The sequence below is a fragment of the Nannospalax galili genome, unplaced genomic scaffold, assembly GCF_000622305.1.
Source record: "Nannospalax galili isolate Female #2095 unplaced genomic scaffold, S.galili_v1.0 scaffold807, whole genome shotgun sequence".
Taxonomy (NCBI): domain Eukaryota; kingdom Metazoa; phylum Chordata; class Mammalia; order Rodentia; family Spalacidae; genus Nannospalax; species Nannospalax galili.
The window spans coordinates 82761-101118 of NW_008355917.1; the positions used below are offsets into that span (position 1 = coordinate 82761).

Below are 18358 nucleotides of genomic sequence, written 5' to 3' on the forward strand. Positions count from 1 at the left end.
TCTGTGTGTGTGTGTGTCTGTGTGTGTGTGTGTGTGTGTCTGTGTTGTTGTTTTCGTTGTTGGTTGCTTAAAACAAACTCTTCTCCAACTTTATTAAAGTATAATTGACAATTGGAAGTTGTTTGTAAGTGGAGCTACAACACGATGTTTGACATCTGTATACAATGTGGAATTATCAAATCAGTCTAATTACCGTATCCGTTACCCCCCCTCGCATCTTCCCACCCCTTTTGTGTGCTTAGTGCGAACAGTTAGAATGGCTTTCTCAGAATTTTTCCAATGTACATTATTGCTCTCTCTAGACCTCATGATATTTCAGAGAGCTCTAGAATTTATTCCTCTGCTTTAACTGAGCGATTGCACCTTCTGACCCAGATAACCTCTTTGCCCAATGAGTAGATAATGATGAGTGTTGACTTGAAGACTGAATTATTTTAGCGGGGAGGATACTCATGGTCTCAGTTTTTGGTGTGAGTTTGCAAAGCCCTCGAATCAGAAAAGAGATGGGGATGATGGAAGGGTAGGGATGTGGCTCACTGTATAATGCTTGCCTAGCTTGTAAGAACCCCCAGTTGGAGTCCTATCACCACATAAGCGCTCTAATCCCAGCTGTTGACTTGAAGACTGAATTATTTTAGCGGGGAGGATACTCATGGTCTCAGTTTTTGGTGTGAGTTTGCAAAGCCCTCGAATCAGAAAAGAGATGGGGATGATGGAAGGGTAGGGATGTGGCTCACTGTATAATGCTTGCCTAGCTTGTAAGAACCCCCAGTTGGAGTCCTATCACCACATAAGCGCTCTAATCCCAGCTCTTGGGAGGTACAGGTAGGCCATTGTCCTTGGCTACATAGCCTGTTTGAGGCTAGCCTGGGAAATAAGGGACCCTGTCTCAATAAAACAAAACAAAACAGCAACAACAAACAAAAACGGAAGACTCCTACAGGCATTAAAAGAATGGCAAGAAGATCATTTGTTACCTCAAGATGAAATGAAAGAGTTTGCTTTTCTCTTAAATAAAAGGAAATGTCATCGCAAGATTTTGAAGAGAGGGAAGGAAACCAGGGGTGGGGAGAGTGAGAGTCAAATCCTTGTGCTTGTATGGGAGATGGGTCAGAGGAAACAAGCTGGAGGGCAGATGAGGTGGTTTCCATTTGAGAGGACAGTATTGTGGGGTAGGCAGTATTGTGGGGTAGGCAGTGTTGTGGGGTGGGCAATGTTGTGGGGTAGGCAGTATTGTGGGGTGGGCAGTATTGTGGGGTGTGCAGTATTGTGGGGTGGGCAGTATTGTGGGGTGGGCAGTATTGTGGGGTGGGCAGTATTGTGGGGTGGGCAGTATTGTGGGGTGGGCAGTATTGTGGGGTGGGCAGTATTGTGGGGTGGGCAGTATTGTGGGGTGGGCTGGGTTTCGTTCTTATTGCTGTGGATGGAACAGAAGAAAAGAAGTAGAAGAGGTGTTAATGGAGTTAGGGGCTGGAGGTGTGACTCAGTGTTAGAGTGGCTGCCTTATACGCACAAGGCCCTGGGTTTGATCCCAGTCCCACAAAGTAACATGCATACGTGCAGGTGTGCAGACTTACATACACACGTACATACGTGCACACATGTACACACACACGTATGCACACACGTGTGTACATACACATGAACACAGGCACACACATACACACATGCACACATACATGTGCGTACATATACACACATGTGTGCATGCATACACGTGTGCGCACACGTACACATGCACACACGTATGTACACACATGTGTGTACATACACATGAACACGCGCACACACATACACGCATGCATACACACATGCGCACATACACGTGCGTACATACACACATGTGTGCATGCATACACGTGTGCGCACACGTACACATGCACACACATACATAGGTATGCACATGCGTACGCACATACATATGCACACATACGTACATACATACATGCGTGCATATGCACACACACGCGCACATACCTGCGTGCGTGCATGCATACGTGCACACACGTACACACATACGTACACACACATGTACACATATGCATGGATGTAAAACTGATGCGCTGGCTCAGTCCTATATGGGACAGTTGCATTCCTCTCTCCAAGACTCAGGGAATATCATGGAAGAGGTCTGGAAAGAGTTTAAGAGCCAGAGGGTGGGGAGGGGTGTGGTGAAGTGCTGTCCACTAGACATGGCAGACCCATGACTGACACTGTAGTGACCTACACAAGCCTGGGCCTGCCAACAATCCACCATGGTTGGGGGAGGTGATCATGAGGTCCCAAGCCTCCCTGAAGAGCTTTTGGCAGCTAATAGTGAATAGTGGAGTCACTGCTAAGTTGAAAATGCCACAGTAAGTAAACTCCCACCAACCCTAAGGCAAGTGATCCTAATTAAGTGCAGACAGACACACAGACACACACACACACACACACACACACGGCATGAAATCAGGAGGTGGACTTGTTGGGAAGAAGGCGTTTAGTTGGAGTAGAACGGGGCAGAGAGGACGTCGGGGTGAATATGATCATGTATATGCATGTCATTGTGAGAGTAAGACAAAAGAGAAGTAAAAACAATAGAGTTGATATCCAAGATAGGGTGACTGTGAGGGGACTCAGGCATTAGTTCCTACTGAAAACCACCTGAAGAAAAACACCACTGAAGGCTGGCTGGGGGATGAGAGGGGAGGCAAGGCAGAAGAGGTGGGTGGCAACCGGAGACAGACATCTGGAAAAGAAAGCCGTGCGTCTTCAGTGCGTGCGGCCCAGGCACAGCAGGCAGGAGAGACAACACCCTCGAAGGACCCGAGGAGCTGAGGATTCGCTGAGGGGGCTCATAAGCCAGCAGCCAGCTGAGATGCTGGGGTTTGATGCATATGATGGGTCGGCTGAGGGAGAGTTCTTAAACTGGTGGTGCTGCTAGCTCACAACCATGTAGATTCCTCAAGGTCACTCGACCATCCACTTACAATAGATGATGCTTGTGTTATAGAAATGGCACTTCAATAAAAATGTTTAAAGAAGAAATACAGTAACTAGTAATTAAGTCAAAATTGACTTCCAGTTGTTTGTGGTAGGGGAATTGTGTCAGTTTATCTGCTATATCAGTAATTTACCCACTCAGACTTCTGTCTGCCCATTTTCCCACTCATGATGAGTCACTGATCCATACTTGTCCCAGAGCAGAAGACTTTCTTTTCAGACAGGGTGGCCTTGAACTTGTGATGTAGCTGAGGATGTCCTTGAACTTGTAATTGTTGTGCCTCTGTGTGTCTATCTCCCGAGTGCTGAGGACTGGGATTACACGTGTTTACCACCATGCCCAGTTCATGCAGTAATGAGGGTCAAACCCAGGGCCTCGTGTACTAGGCTGGCATCCTACCCACTGAGCAACATCCCCATTCTTCAGAAAACTTTCAACCGAAAGATATGAATCAGATATAGACTCGGACTTACAAAGTTGAAACAATTAAAGCTGTGCCTTTTTAAAAGAAGATTTAGAATGATCTGTCAGGAATGCATGGAAAATCTTTTGTTTCCCTTGTTACAAATTTTTATGTATCTGTAAATTTTATGATGGACAAATAATCATTGTATATTTTTATGGGGACTGTATTTGTCAGGGCTCTCTAAAGGAACAGAACTTACAGAATATAGATTGTATTCTGTATGAATCTGTATATATATTAAAAGGGGGTTCCTTAGAATGGTCCTGGAAGTCCAACTGTGGCTGCACCACACGGCAGAGGCTGAGAACTCAGTAGTTGCTCCGTCTGTGAGGCGAGAAGTCTGAGCAGTCCCATTCTGACCCTGGAAGCCTGGAGGACCCCTGGAGAACTGCTGCGCTCAGGCCGCTCTGGAAACCTGAAGAAGCTGGCTCTTCTATTGGGGAAGGAACGTGGCAGCCGCGAGGCAGATGAACTTGCCCCAAGAGTGCAGCCAGGCAGGCAAAAAGTGAAGCATCCTTCTTGGTCCTTTTACCTGGGCTGCCACCGAAAGGTGCTGCCCACAGTTCAGATGGATCTGATCAAGAAAGTTCAAATAATCTGATCAAGAAAGTCTCTCAACAGAGCAGTACCCACAGGCTTGCATTTTAGCTGATTCCAGATTCAGTCACGTTGACGTGATTTGCCATGGTAAGGTCTGATATGGTGTTTTGATAGATGTTTACAACAATGTTTGAAGGGTTTTACTTCCGGCTGTACAATCCACGTAGAAAGAGAAGGCGACGACGTGAACAGAGACACAGAAGCCCTGTGGTCAGAGATGAATGTGTGGTGTTGGTTCAAGTCCGACAGTGATGGAAGTGCAGCTGCTGAATTCCTGGGCGGTTGTGGCTTGAGCAGTGGGGCCCAGGCACTTCCTCTGGTAGAGAGAGCACATTGTGTGAAACTTCCCCTTTGGCAGCAGAGCCGTAAGTGTCTTTTATTTGTAATGACTGTTGTGAGTCCTTCAAGTCACCGTACAAGTGAGAGTGCTGAGCGTTAAACCTTGGCCCTGCTTTTGGCTGGGGCAGCCAGCAGCTGACAGACCACAGGCTGTGACTGAGTGTCATGTCCTGTTCACTAGGCTGTGGTTCACTCTGATGTCCCGAGGAGTGACTGCATCCTTAACTCTTTATTAGAATTCGCTATTGCGGAGCTTAGATGGTGTATTGCAATGTGCGTGGGTGTTGGAGTTTGACAGACTTTGCTCAATTCCCTGACATCTGCACTCAGTACATAGGAGTGTAAATGGAGCCAGAGCTCGCCCTGCTTCTCACCACAAATACCAGTGAACAGAGACAATAATCGAATCTTTAACCTCACTTTATTCAGAGTGGGTGATCTGAGAAGGCGGGTTAACACTGTGAGAACACACTGTTTTCCCTGTCATCTCCAGCCAGCAGACTTCATAGGAATGGGGCCAAAGGCAGCCAGCGTTCCAGAGCAAAGTCTCCCCACTCAAGCTGGGTGGTCAGCTACACTTGTGAGAACGATGATCTCTGGTCTTATTCTTACCCTTTGTACTCTTTCCTCATTTTCTGGACATTTGAGCTCATTCATGTCTTATAAAACTGAATCTAGTTAGTGTCTGCCCATATTAACCATGTGGACCTCCAGGCGCCACCTGGGCTAGAGGTAAGTCAGAACAAACAAGCCACTAATGGTATGTGTGTGTGCTAAGCCATTACTAACATGTAAATGGTGTGTATGTGCTAAGCTGTTACTAACATGTAAATGGTGTGTATGTGCTAAGCTGTTACTAACATGCAAATGGTGTGTATGTGCTAAGCTGTTACTAACATGTAAAAAGTGTAGATTCCTTTCTACAACATGGAATAAAAGTGCCCCTATCCAGCCTCCCATCCTATGTCACATGTGTCTGAGTTAGAGTTTCGCAAATGGTGTGTATGTGCTAAGCTGTTACTAACATGTGAATGGTGTGTATGTGCTAAGCTGTTACTAACATGCAAATGGTGTGTATGTGCTAAGCTGTTACTAACATGTAAAAAGTGTAGATTCCTTTCTACAACATGGAATAAAAGTGCCCCTATCCAGCCTCCCATCCTATGTCACATGTGTCTGAGTTAGAGTTTCTCTTTTCATGTCTTGACATTGAGGTAACAATGATATAGTCACTTTGAACTGTATCATTGCTGACATCATCATCATCACCATTGGAATGGGTACCATTTATTGACTTCTTTAGCATGAATTGGAAGTTATTCCAAGTGTTTTACATGGATTGGCCCCTAACTCCCTCAATGGCATACCAGCAGCACAGCCATGCTGATCTGAATCATGGACTCTAATGTCTGGCATTTTACAGGTGCAACTTATTATTACAACTTAGTAACAGTTGAATCTACACTGAATATAGGCTAAATGTTGTCGATTACTTTTTGAAGAATAACAATTCTAAAATGTCCTCATTGGAGGGAATTAACATTTCAGTTTATGTAGTCTGGGGATTTCCATAACTGTTAACCTAGAATTTCTTGTTCCCATGATCTATATGCCAGAATACAAAAGCATGACTGTTCTATGTGAGCAGGGTCTGGGGGTCATGAACTCTGACTGTTTACCTGGGCTGAGGATGCCCAGCAGCAGTTTCAAAATCTCCACTGTCACCCATTCTCCATGTGCACACTGAGACGCAAGGCAGGGAACCGTGTTTGTTAGCTGTAGACTCTACATATGAGATTCTGGATTCTTAGGTGCACTGTTCCCTGTGAGAAAACAGTAATATGTAATGTGGAAAAATAATTATTATCCACAAAATGTTCTGATTTACAAATGACAGAGCCCCTTCATACGCCTCGTATTTTAACTTCACAAATTTGAATAGCCTATTCCTCCTAATTCCACCTCCAAATGCTGTGTAATATATAAACTACTTTTTAAAGTAAATTTGGTAGATGCACTACTAGAGAAGTGGGGGACGGAGGTGGGGTCAGAGACCAGCCATCCTGAAGTAGTGTGATGTCACTGAAATTCAGAAGTGCACTGGGGTTGGTATTTGCCCCCACAGAGGTTTCTGGTCTCTTTTGGACACAGTGTAAGAAAGAAGTCAGGAAACAGCCTAGGTCTAGTGTGAGATGCTTGAGCACAAATCTTGCAGCTCGGTTCCCTCAGGAGGTGAACTGGAGAAAGCCCCTGTGAAAAGATTTGCCTGTTAAGTCTGGAGTCTAGCTTGGGTTCTAGAGAAGGAAAGTTTACATTCTGGAACACTGAGGACTAGAGTATGTCCTAGCCACATGGCTCAGTTCTCACCCCAAGGCAAAGGTGTAGTTTGAAGTGGTCTCCTGTTGCTCATTCCTTCAGGCAATTTGACAGAAGCTAACAGTTTTAAAATCCAAGGTTGAAGTAAGTTCCACAGATTAAATTTCAAACAATATGCGTTCACAAATGCAAGAATCACGTAAAGCAAAAGAAAAGAAACTATCAAGTATGATACTCAATGTAAACAACCAGCTGCAGAATTACATGCACAGAGACTGAAGCTTTTGAAAGTATCCTAATTATGTATATGGAATGTGTTTCAAGAAATAAAAGAATATAATTAAAAGATGAAAGTATGAGACTCTCAGATTTGTCAATCAGATCACAAAAGAATTGCACTGAATTCCAGACAATAAAAACATAAATAAATTTGAAACGATGTGACTGAGGCAAAATATGACACCACTCAAAGAATCAGTGAGCAGAAAGGTACCTGGGGGACATCACCTGGGGCTCAGCATAGGCAGAGCCAAAAAGATACTGACCATCTGACAGCCAGTCAGAGAAGCAGGGAAGAAAGCCTATCATGTCATCCAAATTCAGAGGGAGTGTTGAAGAGGATGGCTGAGGACACAATATTGAGGGTTCCACAGTGGTAGAAGATTTTGCTACGTCCAGACATCCCAAGGACTCCTCAGTGTGGAAACAAATTACACCCTTGAACCTTACAGTAAAAGCAAAGAACAGAACCCAAATCCACCCAACCCAACCACCCACCAACCAGTCAGCCAGTCAAACAGTTCCTTAAAATAGTCACCGAAAACAGGTTACCACAAGAGGAGAAATAACTGTTTGATTTCAACTGCCCTACGAGCAACAATAGGAAAACTATGAAAACAGAATCACGTGTTCAGATGTTGAGAGAATCACGTTATACAATAAACTACTTTTAAAATATGAAGATAGTGTTATTTATTTAGAGTCTTGCTGTAATATAGCTTAGGCTGGCCTTGAACTTGTGACCCTCCTGCCTCAGCCTCCCTCGCTCCAGTGCCCACAATGTGGTCAGAGTATAGTGTACATACCACAGCACCCAGCTTGGACATCTTAAAATAAATAAAAGTTGAATTCAGACTATTTCAAAAGATCCTCAATAAAAATATGTCTAATGGAAGAAAATTGATTATCCTGAGAGGGATCGCAAGAATTCTGGAAGGAATGTTCAGCAAAATTTCAAAATTGTGTTAAAAAAGTGTGTCCTGGGAAATGTGTTTATGAATATTTTGATTGTCTTAAATTTTTTTAGCAGTCTTGTTTATATTTTGGCACATGCAATAACTCCGTTGGTTGGTAGTAACATATATAAAAGTAAATTGTGGACTGTACATACCATGAACTACTATACAACAGTGACAAATGAATATCCCCAAACATTAACATGGTCCTAGGATGTATGAATTTGAGGAAACATAAATACAAATATGTATACTATGAACAGAAATGTAAGTATGTATGAACTTTAAAATGGGCAGAGCTGAGTGTTTAAGAATAAGCACCAATGTGTGACAGAATTATAAAGTCGTATAACACAGTGATGCTTGGGAGGAGGATTCACTGTGGAGATGTATCCACATATCAATAACGTTCTCATTAGGTTAACTTTATCTTATATAGTTGTGTATTTGTGTTACACATTCTTTTCTACATATCATAAATTTCACAATAAAAGAGGCAGACTGTCAGGATCAGCACGGTTGGGATTCCAGGTACGAACAAGTGTAGCCAGTCTCAGTAGAAGAAATAATCTCCCAGACACAGGACGGTCTAGAGCTGCTCAGTTCTAGGCCCAGCTCCCTTCTCAGTCAGGCCTGCAAACCACCAGGGCCTGCTTTCCGCACATGGACACGGCACAGAATGCCTCATGCTTCATTGTTCCGATGCTCTGCTCCTACATCGTTTCTGGGTGTAAAACTGTGCTTTGGTGTCTTCCAGGTCATAACTTCTGTGCAGAAGCCCCTAAGTGTGGGGAAAACTCCGAGTGCAAGAACTGGAATACAAAAGCCACGTGCGAGTGCAAGAACGGCTACATTTCTGTGCAGGGAAACGCTGCATACTGTGAAGGTAAGGCTCTTAAAGAGACCGTGGCCAGGAGGCTGGGAGGCGAGGCCGCGGCTCCTCGGGACGGGGAGTCGCCTGCCCAAGGTGACCTGTTCTGTTGCGTTACCCAGGCAGGTTCACCAGCGAAGCTAAGGCATGTGTAGCAACATAGCACATCCCTGCTCTATACGGGAACTGCCACAGACACATCGTTCTGCATAACTGTTAGCGGGGAGGGTCATCTTCTAGGCCGTGTGACATCGTGAGTTCTCCAAGTGACAGCTTAGACCCAGCTGTCATCGTCACTTGCTGAGGGCAGAATTTTTCCTACTTGAGTTTTTTCTTTTTGGCTTTTTAAGATAAGGTCTCACTACATAGCCCCAGCTGGCCTGAAACTTGCTATACGGACCACCCCAAGCTGGCCTCCACCTCATAGTGATCCTTCTACCCATGCCTCCGGAGTGCTGGGATCAAAGTTGTGGGCCACCACACCTGGCCTCAGTTGAGTTTCTTTCTTTTCTTTTTATTTTTTGAGACAGAGTCTCCCTTTAGTGGGGCTGACCTGGAACTCACTATGTAGACCAGACTGGCCTTAAACACAGAGAGATTTGCCTGCCTCTCCCTCCCAAGTGCTGGGTGGGACTGAAGGCACGCACCGCCATGCCCAGCCTCAGTTGAGCTTCTTGATGAGTGATTCGTGTGCTGTCCTTTACCAGTCTTCACCGGGAAGTGCAGTGGCATGACTCATAACTTGGACCTGTGAGCTGATGTGACAATAGGTCTGTGGCCTCCAGCACCATGGACGCTGTGCTCCACAGGTCCAAACAACTTTTCTGCCATCTGGGAAATTCTGCCAAGCTTGGTGCCCTACCCCGCTGCTGCTGAGCCTTGCCTGTTCCTGTTACTTTAACATGCGAGGAGTGTGGTTTGCTCTGATCCTGCTCATGGTATCAGAACCCAGCCACGTCTAAGGTGCTGACTGGCTCCCCTTAGAGGAGTTCTGCTAGGCAAAGCGATGTTTGCATCTCCTGGTTCTATTTCATTCGTTCTTTTCAGCTTTAGTGAGAAAGTATCGCGCCATGGTGACCTGTTAGAAAGGCAGCTTTCTGGAACTGAACGCTGCAGGGTCGGGTCACTGCCCTGTGAGCCGCTTGTTCTGAATGGGGTCAGGGCTTCTCAAGATAAAGACAGTGTTCCTGGGTAACAGTAAGGGTAAATGTCTGTCATTCCGGGTTCTATGTTACTGACCCCTGCTTAACCTTTTGTCTTGTCTTGAAGAGCTGTTCAGTCCTTAAGGAAAGTATCTACCAGTTCCCAGTGACCTGTTCCTGGTGGGTGGTGCTTCTGCCTTCCTGGTCACGGCCGTCTTCTGACTAGCAGAATTCTTCTTGTCATGGCCGTCTTGACTAGCGGGGTTCTTCCTGGTCATGGCCGTCTTCCAACTAGTAGGGTTCTTCCTGGTCATGGCCATCTTCTGACTAGCAGGGTTCTTCCTGGTCATGGCCGTCTTCTGACTAGTGGGGTTCTTCCTGGTCATGGCCGTCTTCTGACTAGCGGGGTTCTTCCTGGTCATGGCCGTCTTCCGACTAGTAGGGTTCTTCCTGGTCATAGCCGTCTTCTGACTAGTAGAGTTCTTCTTGTCATGGCCGTCTTCTGACTAGCGGGGTTCTTCCTGGACATGGCCGTCTTCCAACTAGTGGGGTTCTTCTTGTCATGGCCGTCTTCTGACTAGCGGGGTTCTTCCTGGACATGGCCGTCTTCCAACTAGTGGGGTTCTTCTTGTCATGGCCGTCTTCTGACTAGCGGGGTTCTTCCTGGACATGGCCGTCTTCCAACTAGTGGGGTTCTTCTTGTCATGGCCGTCTTCTGACTAGCGGGGTTCTTCCTGGACATGGCCGTCTTCCAACTAGTGGGGTTCTTCTTGTCATGGCCGTCTTCTGACTAGCGGGGTTCTTCCTGGACATGGCCGTCTTCCAACTAGTGGGGTTCTTCTTGTCATGGCCGTCTTCTGACTAGCGGGGTTCTTCCTGGACATGGCCGTCTTCCAACTAGTGGGGTTCTTCTTGTCATGGCCGTCTTCTGACTAGCGGGGTTCTTCCTGGACATGGCCGTCTTCCAACTAGTGGGGTTCTTCTTGTCATGGCCGTCTTCTGACTAGCGGGGTTCTTCCTGGACATGGCCGTCTTCCAACTAGTGGGGTTCTTCTTGTCATGGCCGTCTTCTGACTAGCGGGGTTCTTCCTGGACATGGCCGTCTTCCAACTAGTGGGGTTCTTCTTGTCATGGCCGTCTTCTGACTAGCGGGGTTCTTCCTGGACATGGCCGTCTTCCAACTAGTGGGGTTCTTCTTGTCATGGCCGTCTTCTGACTAGCGGGGTTCTTCCTGGACATGGCCGTCTTCCAACTAGTGGGGTTCTTCCTGGTCATGGCCGTCTTCTGACTAGTGGGGTTCTTCCTGGTCATGGCTGTCTTCTGACTAGCGGGGTTCTTCCTGGTCATGGCCGTCTTCCAACTAGTGGGGTTCTTCCTGGTCATGGCCATCTTCTGACTAGTAGGGTTCTTCTTTTCATCTTTTTCCTTTGCTTGCAAGCATTTGAATTTGAAGAGGACACACCCCTTGGCCCTTGGAGAACCAGTTGCTTCTTCCACCACAGAACTTTTCATCTGCCCTTGAGTTTCATCTCAGCTATTTGTTAATTTAGGGAAGAACATGATTGATTTCAGTACTTCATATTAAATCATTTTTTAAGATATCTTACAGTATTTTCCACTTAATTGGAAGATTTTTAAATGTGAACTCTCTTTCCTTCATTCACCATGGGAAAAGCTGACAAGCCAGATAATAACTCAAAAGATTTTCTGTTTCACCTGCTAAATGTGGAGATAGACTCAACCATTGTAGAGCTGGTAACGAGCTACAGGCGGGATGGTTTGCAGAGGGTGAAAGCCATGTCCAGTCCTTTAATTTCAAGTGCTGCTCTTGGCATTTCCTGAGCTCTGAGCTAAGAATTTCTCTCCAGTGTCATCTGGTAGGTGACCTGAGAGGTGGGCACCAAAGACCCCCGAGACTCACTGTCTTAGTCTAGCCTAGGGACAGCTACATACGTGTGTGGACTGTTGGCAAGTTGTTCTTCACCCTGAGTAAAAGTGTGGGGTGGAAACATGACCCGTGTTATAGAAGACACTAGGAACAAGGCCGGCTTGCAAATTAAAACAAAATATTGTATGTACTCTCTAGGTGATCTTGAAAAACCCATTCAGACTCTTAGTGGAAAAAGTGTCACAAAAGGCTTTCATTTTTTGTAACGTCCCAGGTATTAGCAGAGCTGTGACCTAATAAGGACTCTGGCTCTGCAGAGATTGTTGGATACTGCTGCTGAGAAGACATCTGAAAGCTGGCCATCAATGCACGATAAGACCTTTTGTCAGCGGGGGCCAATTCACCAGAGGTGGTTCTGTTCTGTCTTGTGTGACTGAGGCACGAACAGTTGGACCTGGTGCCTCTGCTTTTTCCGTTTGTGACGCTGTTTTCAGTGAGTTGGTCTTAAGCAGGTTCTGGCACATTATTTCAAATTAGAAGTTGGGAAAGTACAGCCCAAGGGGTCCTGCTGGTTCGTTCTTGACTGGGATTGGAGTCTACTTCACCCTGGAGTAAGAAGCTGTTTGGAAGCATAAGGAGTAACATGATGTCATATGAGTTATAAATAAGAATGATTAACAGTAAGTGGCCAGATCTTTGTTACAGAATGGTCTCTGAGTTTTCTAGGCTCCTTTGATATTTGTTACCCTTTTTGAAGCTTAGGTAAATCTATGAGGAGCTTAGTAGCACTGGCTACCATCAACTCCGTTTTACACTGTGAACACTAACAGTCTGAGAAATCCAGCAAAGACAAAACTCAATTCCTTTCTGCTCCATGTTGGCCTGATGCCCTGACTTACACCCTCCTGACCTCCCGGTGCTCACACTATTCCAATGTCCTATGCTTGCTAAAAATACTTGTTGCTTCTGTGATTCATCCCACCGACGTCCAGTTTAGCTAAAGAATTGTAGTTGGATGGGGCTGGAGAGATGGCTCAGTGATTAAGAGTCTGTGCAGCTCCTCAGAGGACCTGAGTTCAGTTCCCAGCACCCACATCAGGTGGTTCACAACCATCTGTAACTCCAGTTCTAGGAGATCAGATATCCCTGACTTCCATAGGCACTGCGTTCAGTTGCACCCACCCCAGATAATTAAAAAATGTAATAAAAAATATGGTAAATGTGAATGGCATGTGCTGTTTCGGAGTGGAGGCTTTAAGAAATTTTGCACACTCCCACCTGATTTTCTTTTCTCTTTGACATAACCTAGTAATGTGCCAGATCAGGGCTTTTCCTTTAGTAAGGGTTCCAGCACAAAATGGCATGGAACAGATGACATTTGACTGGTGATGGACAGAAATGTGGCATGCGTGATAAACAGTGTTTTGTACTATTAAAGTTTGCAGGTTCGTATGGTAGTGGGCGAGTGTTGCCTTTCCATAACCAAGCTGTTTACTGACAGACCCTGAATTAATTCATTCCAAACTTCTGGATTCAGAAGGATTGATGCTCACAACAAAAAGCAACTTTTAGAAGAACAGCTGTTGAGAATCAACAGAAAAGTCCAAACCACTGGAACCAGCAGTAGATCAGTGGTGGACCCTACCTTGTTGCAAGACCATATATATAAATTACAAATATATGTATGTATCTGTAATTTAGTGTTTTGTTATACCAAATCCAGCATAGGAAATTGGATTTCCCAGTCCACATGCTGAGACAATGCACAGCAAAAAATTAGCACATTTTCCAGATTCACTAAAGATTTAATGCTATAACATCATTTTTATCGACACTATTGACTTATGATATCCAGGCTTCTGAGGGTCCTTGTTACAACTGGTGGTGTGTGTGTTCATCGAGGCTAGTACCTTAAGAACTCATTTTCTCTCATCTGTAGATTTTGGGGAACTGGCAGGTCACAGGGACCAGGTTTTATCAATTCTGCCAGGGGCTATGAGACACAGAACACTATTGTCTATCATTACTGTTGTTTATTTATTGTTTATTATCAGTCCTTCCTTGGATAAATACAAATGAACTGTGTTCAAGGAAATGGTTTGTGAAAGGAATCACTTGTGTTGATGTAGTGATTGCAGATAACAGACCTGCAGATGTCTGAGGCCCAGTCAGGGACCAGCAAGGTGAGTAATTGCCTCTTCAGGTGATTAGAGGTCACATGTCGGGCCTGACATTTTCAGTAGTAAGAGACTAGGAAAATGGAGAAACCACTGTTCAGAAGGGAAGTCGCCTCCAGAGTCCTCGAGAGGGTAGAGCCTCACTGCGGGAACAGTTCCACAGAAACAGCACTCTGCTAACTACAGATCAAGAGAATTTATGGGGAAAATGGGCCCAGGGTACTTAACTGCACTTCTAATTATCCAAGAATTAATCAGGTAACTCTTCTTGTCTCATACCTCCCCTTTGCGTTTAAGTGTTTTGCATATTACAACATGGCCCCTTGTGATCCACACAGCCAGTTGATATCCCAGTGTGGTCCTCAGTCCTCAGAAGTCCTATTTTGTTTTGGTCAGGGACTACTCATTCTTGACATCACCTTAACTCTTAGCCCCTGTGCCCATTTATTGGCAAGGATTCATAAAGCTTTACATATGAATGCCTTAGGATGTGTTTTGAGAGAGGCCTTGCTACCCAAGTCTCTCTGTCAGTCCCACTACCCATTTTGAGATGGATCTCTATCCTTGGCTTTGTCAGAACAGCCTGGACTCCTTTGTCCTACCCACAGCAGGAGTGGGTGAGTCTCCTTCCTGGATTCCTCTTCCATCTGCCTCTGTCTCTTCATTCACAAGTCTGCTTCACAAAACTATGTGTTTTTGTCCTTCCCTTTATCTGAACCCTTCTTATCCCCCTACCCTGACAACAAACACAACAGAATAAAACCAAACCCAAATTCTGATAATTGTACTTTGATCAAAGGCTCTTGTTAAATTTTGTACCCCTCAAACTAACTGGCACAGTGGCCTGGACTGCAAGTTATAGTAGCACCTAAAAATCTCTTTTCAAGACGGATGTGGTGGTGGTTGCCTTTAACCTCAGCACTCAGGAGGCAGAGGCAGAGGCAGAAGCAGGAGGATCGCTGTGAGATTGAGGTCAGCTGGGTCTACATAGGGAGTTTCGGGTCAGCTGGGGCTGTAGGAAGACAAAATAACAGCAATCCCAAAACATCTTTCAAAAGGTCATTTGTAAGATCTCGATTGGAAGTTTTCATTATGTCTTTGTGATAAACTGTTCAGTATGAGGTTTCTGTGGTGGCCATAAACGTATGGTTGACGTGTAACTGAACTACTAAATTATAAAGTTCTGCATCCTGGTCCAGATTTCCCCTGGGTCGGAGGACCTCTCTTAGCTCATGGTACATCCATTCACCTGGTTGTTCAGGTCATAAAACATAGAATTTGCCTTTGATTCCACTCTTCTTCACCCTCTCTATCAGCCTGACCTCTGAAGTGCGGCACTGACACCCACTTCTCCATGTCCTCAGTGCTTCTGCCCTAGTCCGAGCCGCCTCTATCCCTTGGCTAGAGATGACGATAACTGCTCTTGCCCCACATTCCTCTTTCTACAAACATTTTAAAGAGGGCTTTGAAAGAAAAAGCAAGACCTTGCTACTCCTGTGTTTACAATGGTCTCCCGGATACCATGGCTCTTAGACTAACTGACATCCGTACTTGGCCTTGGGAAGGGCCTGTGTGAACTGGAGCCTGGGCATGACCTGGTATATGTCCTTACCACTTTGTTTACTTTTCTCTCACTTTAATCCTTTATGTCCTTTCAATAGGTCTGACCGGGGTTCTGTCATCGACCTGTCCAAAATCTTTCCAGAGTTGTCTACTTTCTAGCAAATACTAGCTCAACCATCACCTGTAGAAAAGGTCTCTCCTAAGCAACAGACCAAATTCTTCCTACTGCGCTCTGACACTCGTGATACCACTTTAACGTCTGTTTCATTTTCTTCTTAGCCGTTGCTCTCAACATTGTTCTTTTCCCTTTTAAAAGACAATTATCATCCGACTTTGTCCTCTTGGAACACACACTGCACAGGGCAGTGACATCATTTCACTCCCTGCATCTTCAACATCTGGGAGACTGTGGTGAATTGCTGATGAACATGTACATTAGCTGAAAGGAGGGAAGGAAAAGAGGGAGAGAGCAAAGGAGGGATTGGGGAAGGGAAAGAAGGGCAGGAGGGGAAGAGGCAGGGAGAGGAAAGGGAGGGGCTGCTTCCGTGTGCCGGTGCTGTTCAAGATCTTCTTAAAATGCAGTGCTGAGGGCCTGCGGATGCTGCTGGGTTTTGCTAACGCTCAGTCCATGTAATGCTGCCGCACGGCCTGTGAACCTTCCCCTACCGAGACTGACCTGCCTTTATTTTCTACATGACACTTCATCCTTTAATTCTGATGAGAATCATTTTTCAAAAAAAAAAATATTTTGGTCTAACTGCTTCGAGAATAAATCCAATTATGTGAGCCAACGGCCATGGAAGAAAGGCTTTGTTTCTGGTCACACAGTCTTTTAGAGGACTCTTCCTGTGAGCAGGCGTCTTTGGTCGGAGCTACGATTCAGGCTTCTCTTGTGGTCCCATCTTGTGCAGTGTATGGCTTTGAAGGTCACCATGGAGACAGGAGCCGTGGAGATGGGAGGGAGAACATAAGGTCTTCAGTAGCAAATCTTCATGTGCTTGTACTGATTGAATTTCAGAACTTAGTGCCTGGCCACACTTGACTTCAAGGGAAGTCAACATTGTCACTGTTGTATAGCTGTGTGCCCAGTGAGGAAAGAATCTAGGGGAAGTTTTCTGATCTCATCACCTCTATTGACTACTAAGTGCAAAACAAATTCCTCATTAGTTTTAATCCTTTTGCTTTTTTATTTACTGGATTATAAAATAACCAGTGTTCTGGGTTCTGCAAATGTTACGGAAACTTGCTCTCATTGGGTCTGGCTAGGAGTGAGGGTCGGCAGCATTTCTCCTCTGAAGTTTTGAAGCATTTTCTCCAGCCTTCTCGATGGTGGCCACCATAGCGTTTCTGTGGGGGGTTTTCAGAAACCTCACACCTAAAAGGACTCATCTGTTCTTAATTTTAAAACCATAAAAAATTCCTGGTTTTCCATGCAGTGAATTCTGAGTTTTAGGCTATGAGGAAAGCAGCTCACACAACAAGCACTCACATTTTTAAATGACTGATGTTTGCCTCCTGTTATTAGCGATGAGTGTCTTGCTGCAAAGGGGATGCTGGTTAATTAAAATCGGTGGGGTTTCAAGCAGTGTGGGGAAGAAAGCAGAAGATTAAAGCTGCAAGAATGTGCAAAGGCCCCTCGGCAAGGGGACACAGAGCACGCTCCTGCCTGGTCGTTTGCCTGCATGGCTGATTATCCCCACATGTTCCCGCTGACTCCATTGATTTTTCTTGACAGTTCCCCAGTGGAAAAACATTGAATTAGGGACAAGGAGATCTTGATCAATCCTGGCTTGACCACTTAGCAGCTGGGTGCTCTTAGAATGTCACACAGTTCTGTTGACTCTCAATTTCTCACAGTCCAAATAAGACATTTTAACAAGGCTTAAGTAAAGACATATCTTAACTGGTCATGAAGGTTAAGGAAGAATTTCAAAAGCACTTTGTGAAGGAAAATGCAGTACAGCTATATATTGTACGTACTGTTACATCATTTATTGTTTTCACTGTATGATTATGTGTCACAGCAACAAATATTCCATCTTTGACAAGTATTGGACTAGAATTCAGGTTTTCATGGTTTATCTCTCTAGACATACTCCAGATAGATACGACTAACATACATTTTTGGGTCACTATTTTGTGTTGAACTGTGGTAGGATTTATAGACGAGGGACTTAAGTGTTGTGTCAGTTCCAACATGCCATCAGGTCAGTTGTATCTTTTGATGTTATGTAGTGTCAAGTCGCAAGTTTGCACGTGGCAGGACTATCAGGACGTAAAGGAAACCTTGTTCTTTTACTGAATGTTAGCTAAGCCACATGCATGGAAGGGTCCTGTTGATTGCTGGGACTCTGAAGATGATTCAGGTGTAGGACCCATCCACAAGAACTTCATAGTCTGAAATGGATGGAAGCCTTGTAATCACACAACAAGAAGAGACAACAGACTTTGTTCCGTCCTGGATTTAACCACTGCTGTAGGAATATGCTGATAGGAGTTGCTGAATGCTTAATGAGTATTCATTCATCTGGCAGGGCCAGGTGTGAGGGAGAACATTCTCAGCATACACAAAAGCACAGCGTGAACCCTATGCTGTGGAGGGCGGAGAGATGGCTCAATGGTTAAGAGCACTGGCTGCTTCTGTGGAGGACCTGGGTTCAGTTCCCAGCACCCACACGGTAACTAACAACCATTTGTAACTCCAGTTACAAGGGATCCAATGCCTTCATCTAACCTCCATGGGCACTGCACACATGGGTGTACTTACATAAATGC

At 45.1% G+C, this 18358-nt stretch overlaps 1 protein-coding gene across 1 annotated transcript in view; it reads left to right on the forward strand.

Annotated features, from left to right (window-relative positions):
• The window catches only part of Nell1 (neural EGFL like 1), a gene marked incomplete at both ends in the record, with an annotated part of 478314 nt that overhangs the window by 52153 nt on the left and 407803 nt on the right, over positions 1 to 18358 (forward strand). The window contains 1 exon segment of the mRNA XM_008853837.1: positions 8700 to 8828. Coding sequence (XP_008852059.1) covers positions 8700 to 8828 — 129 coding nt within the window.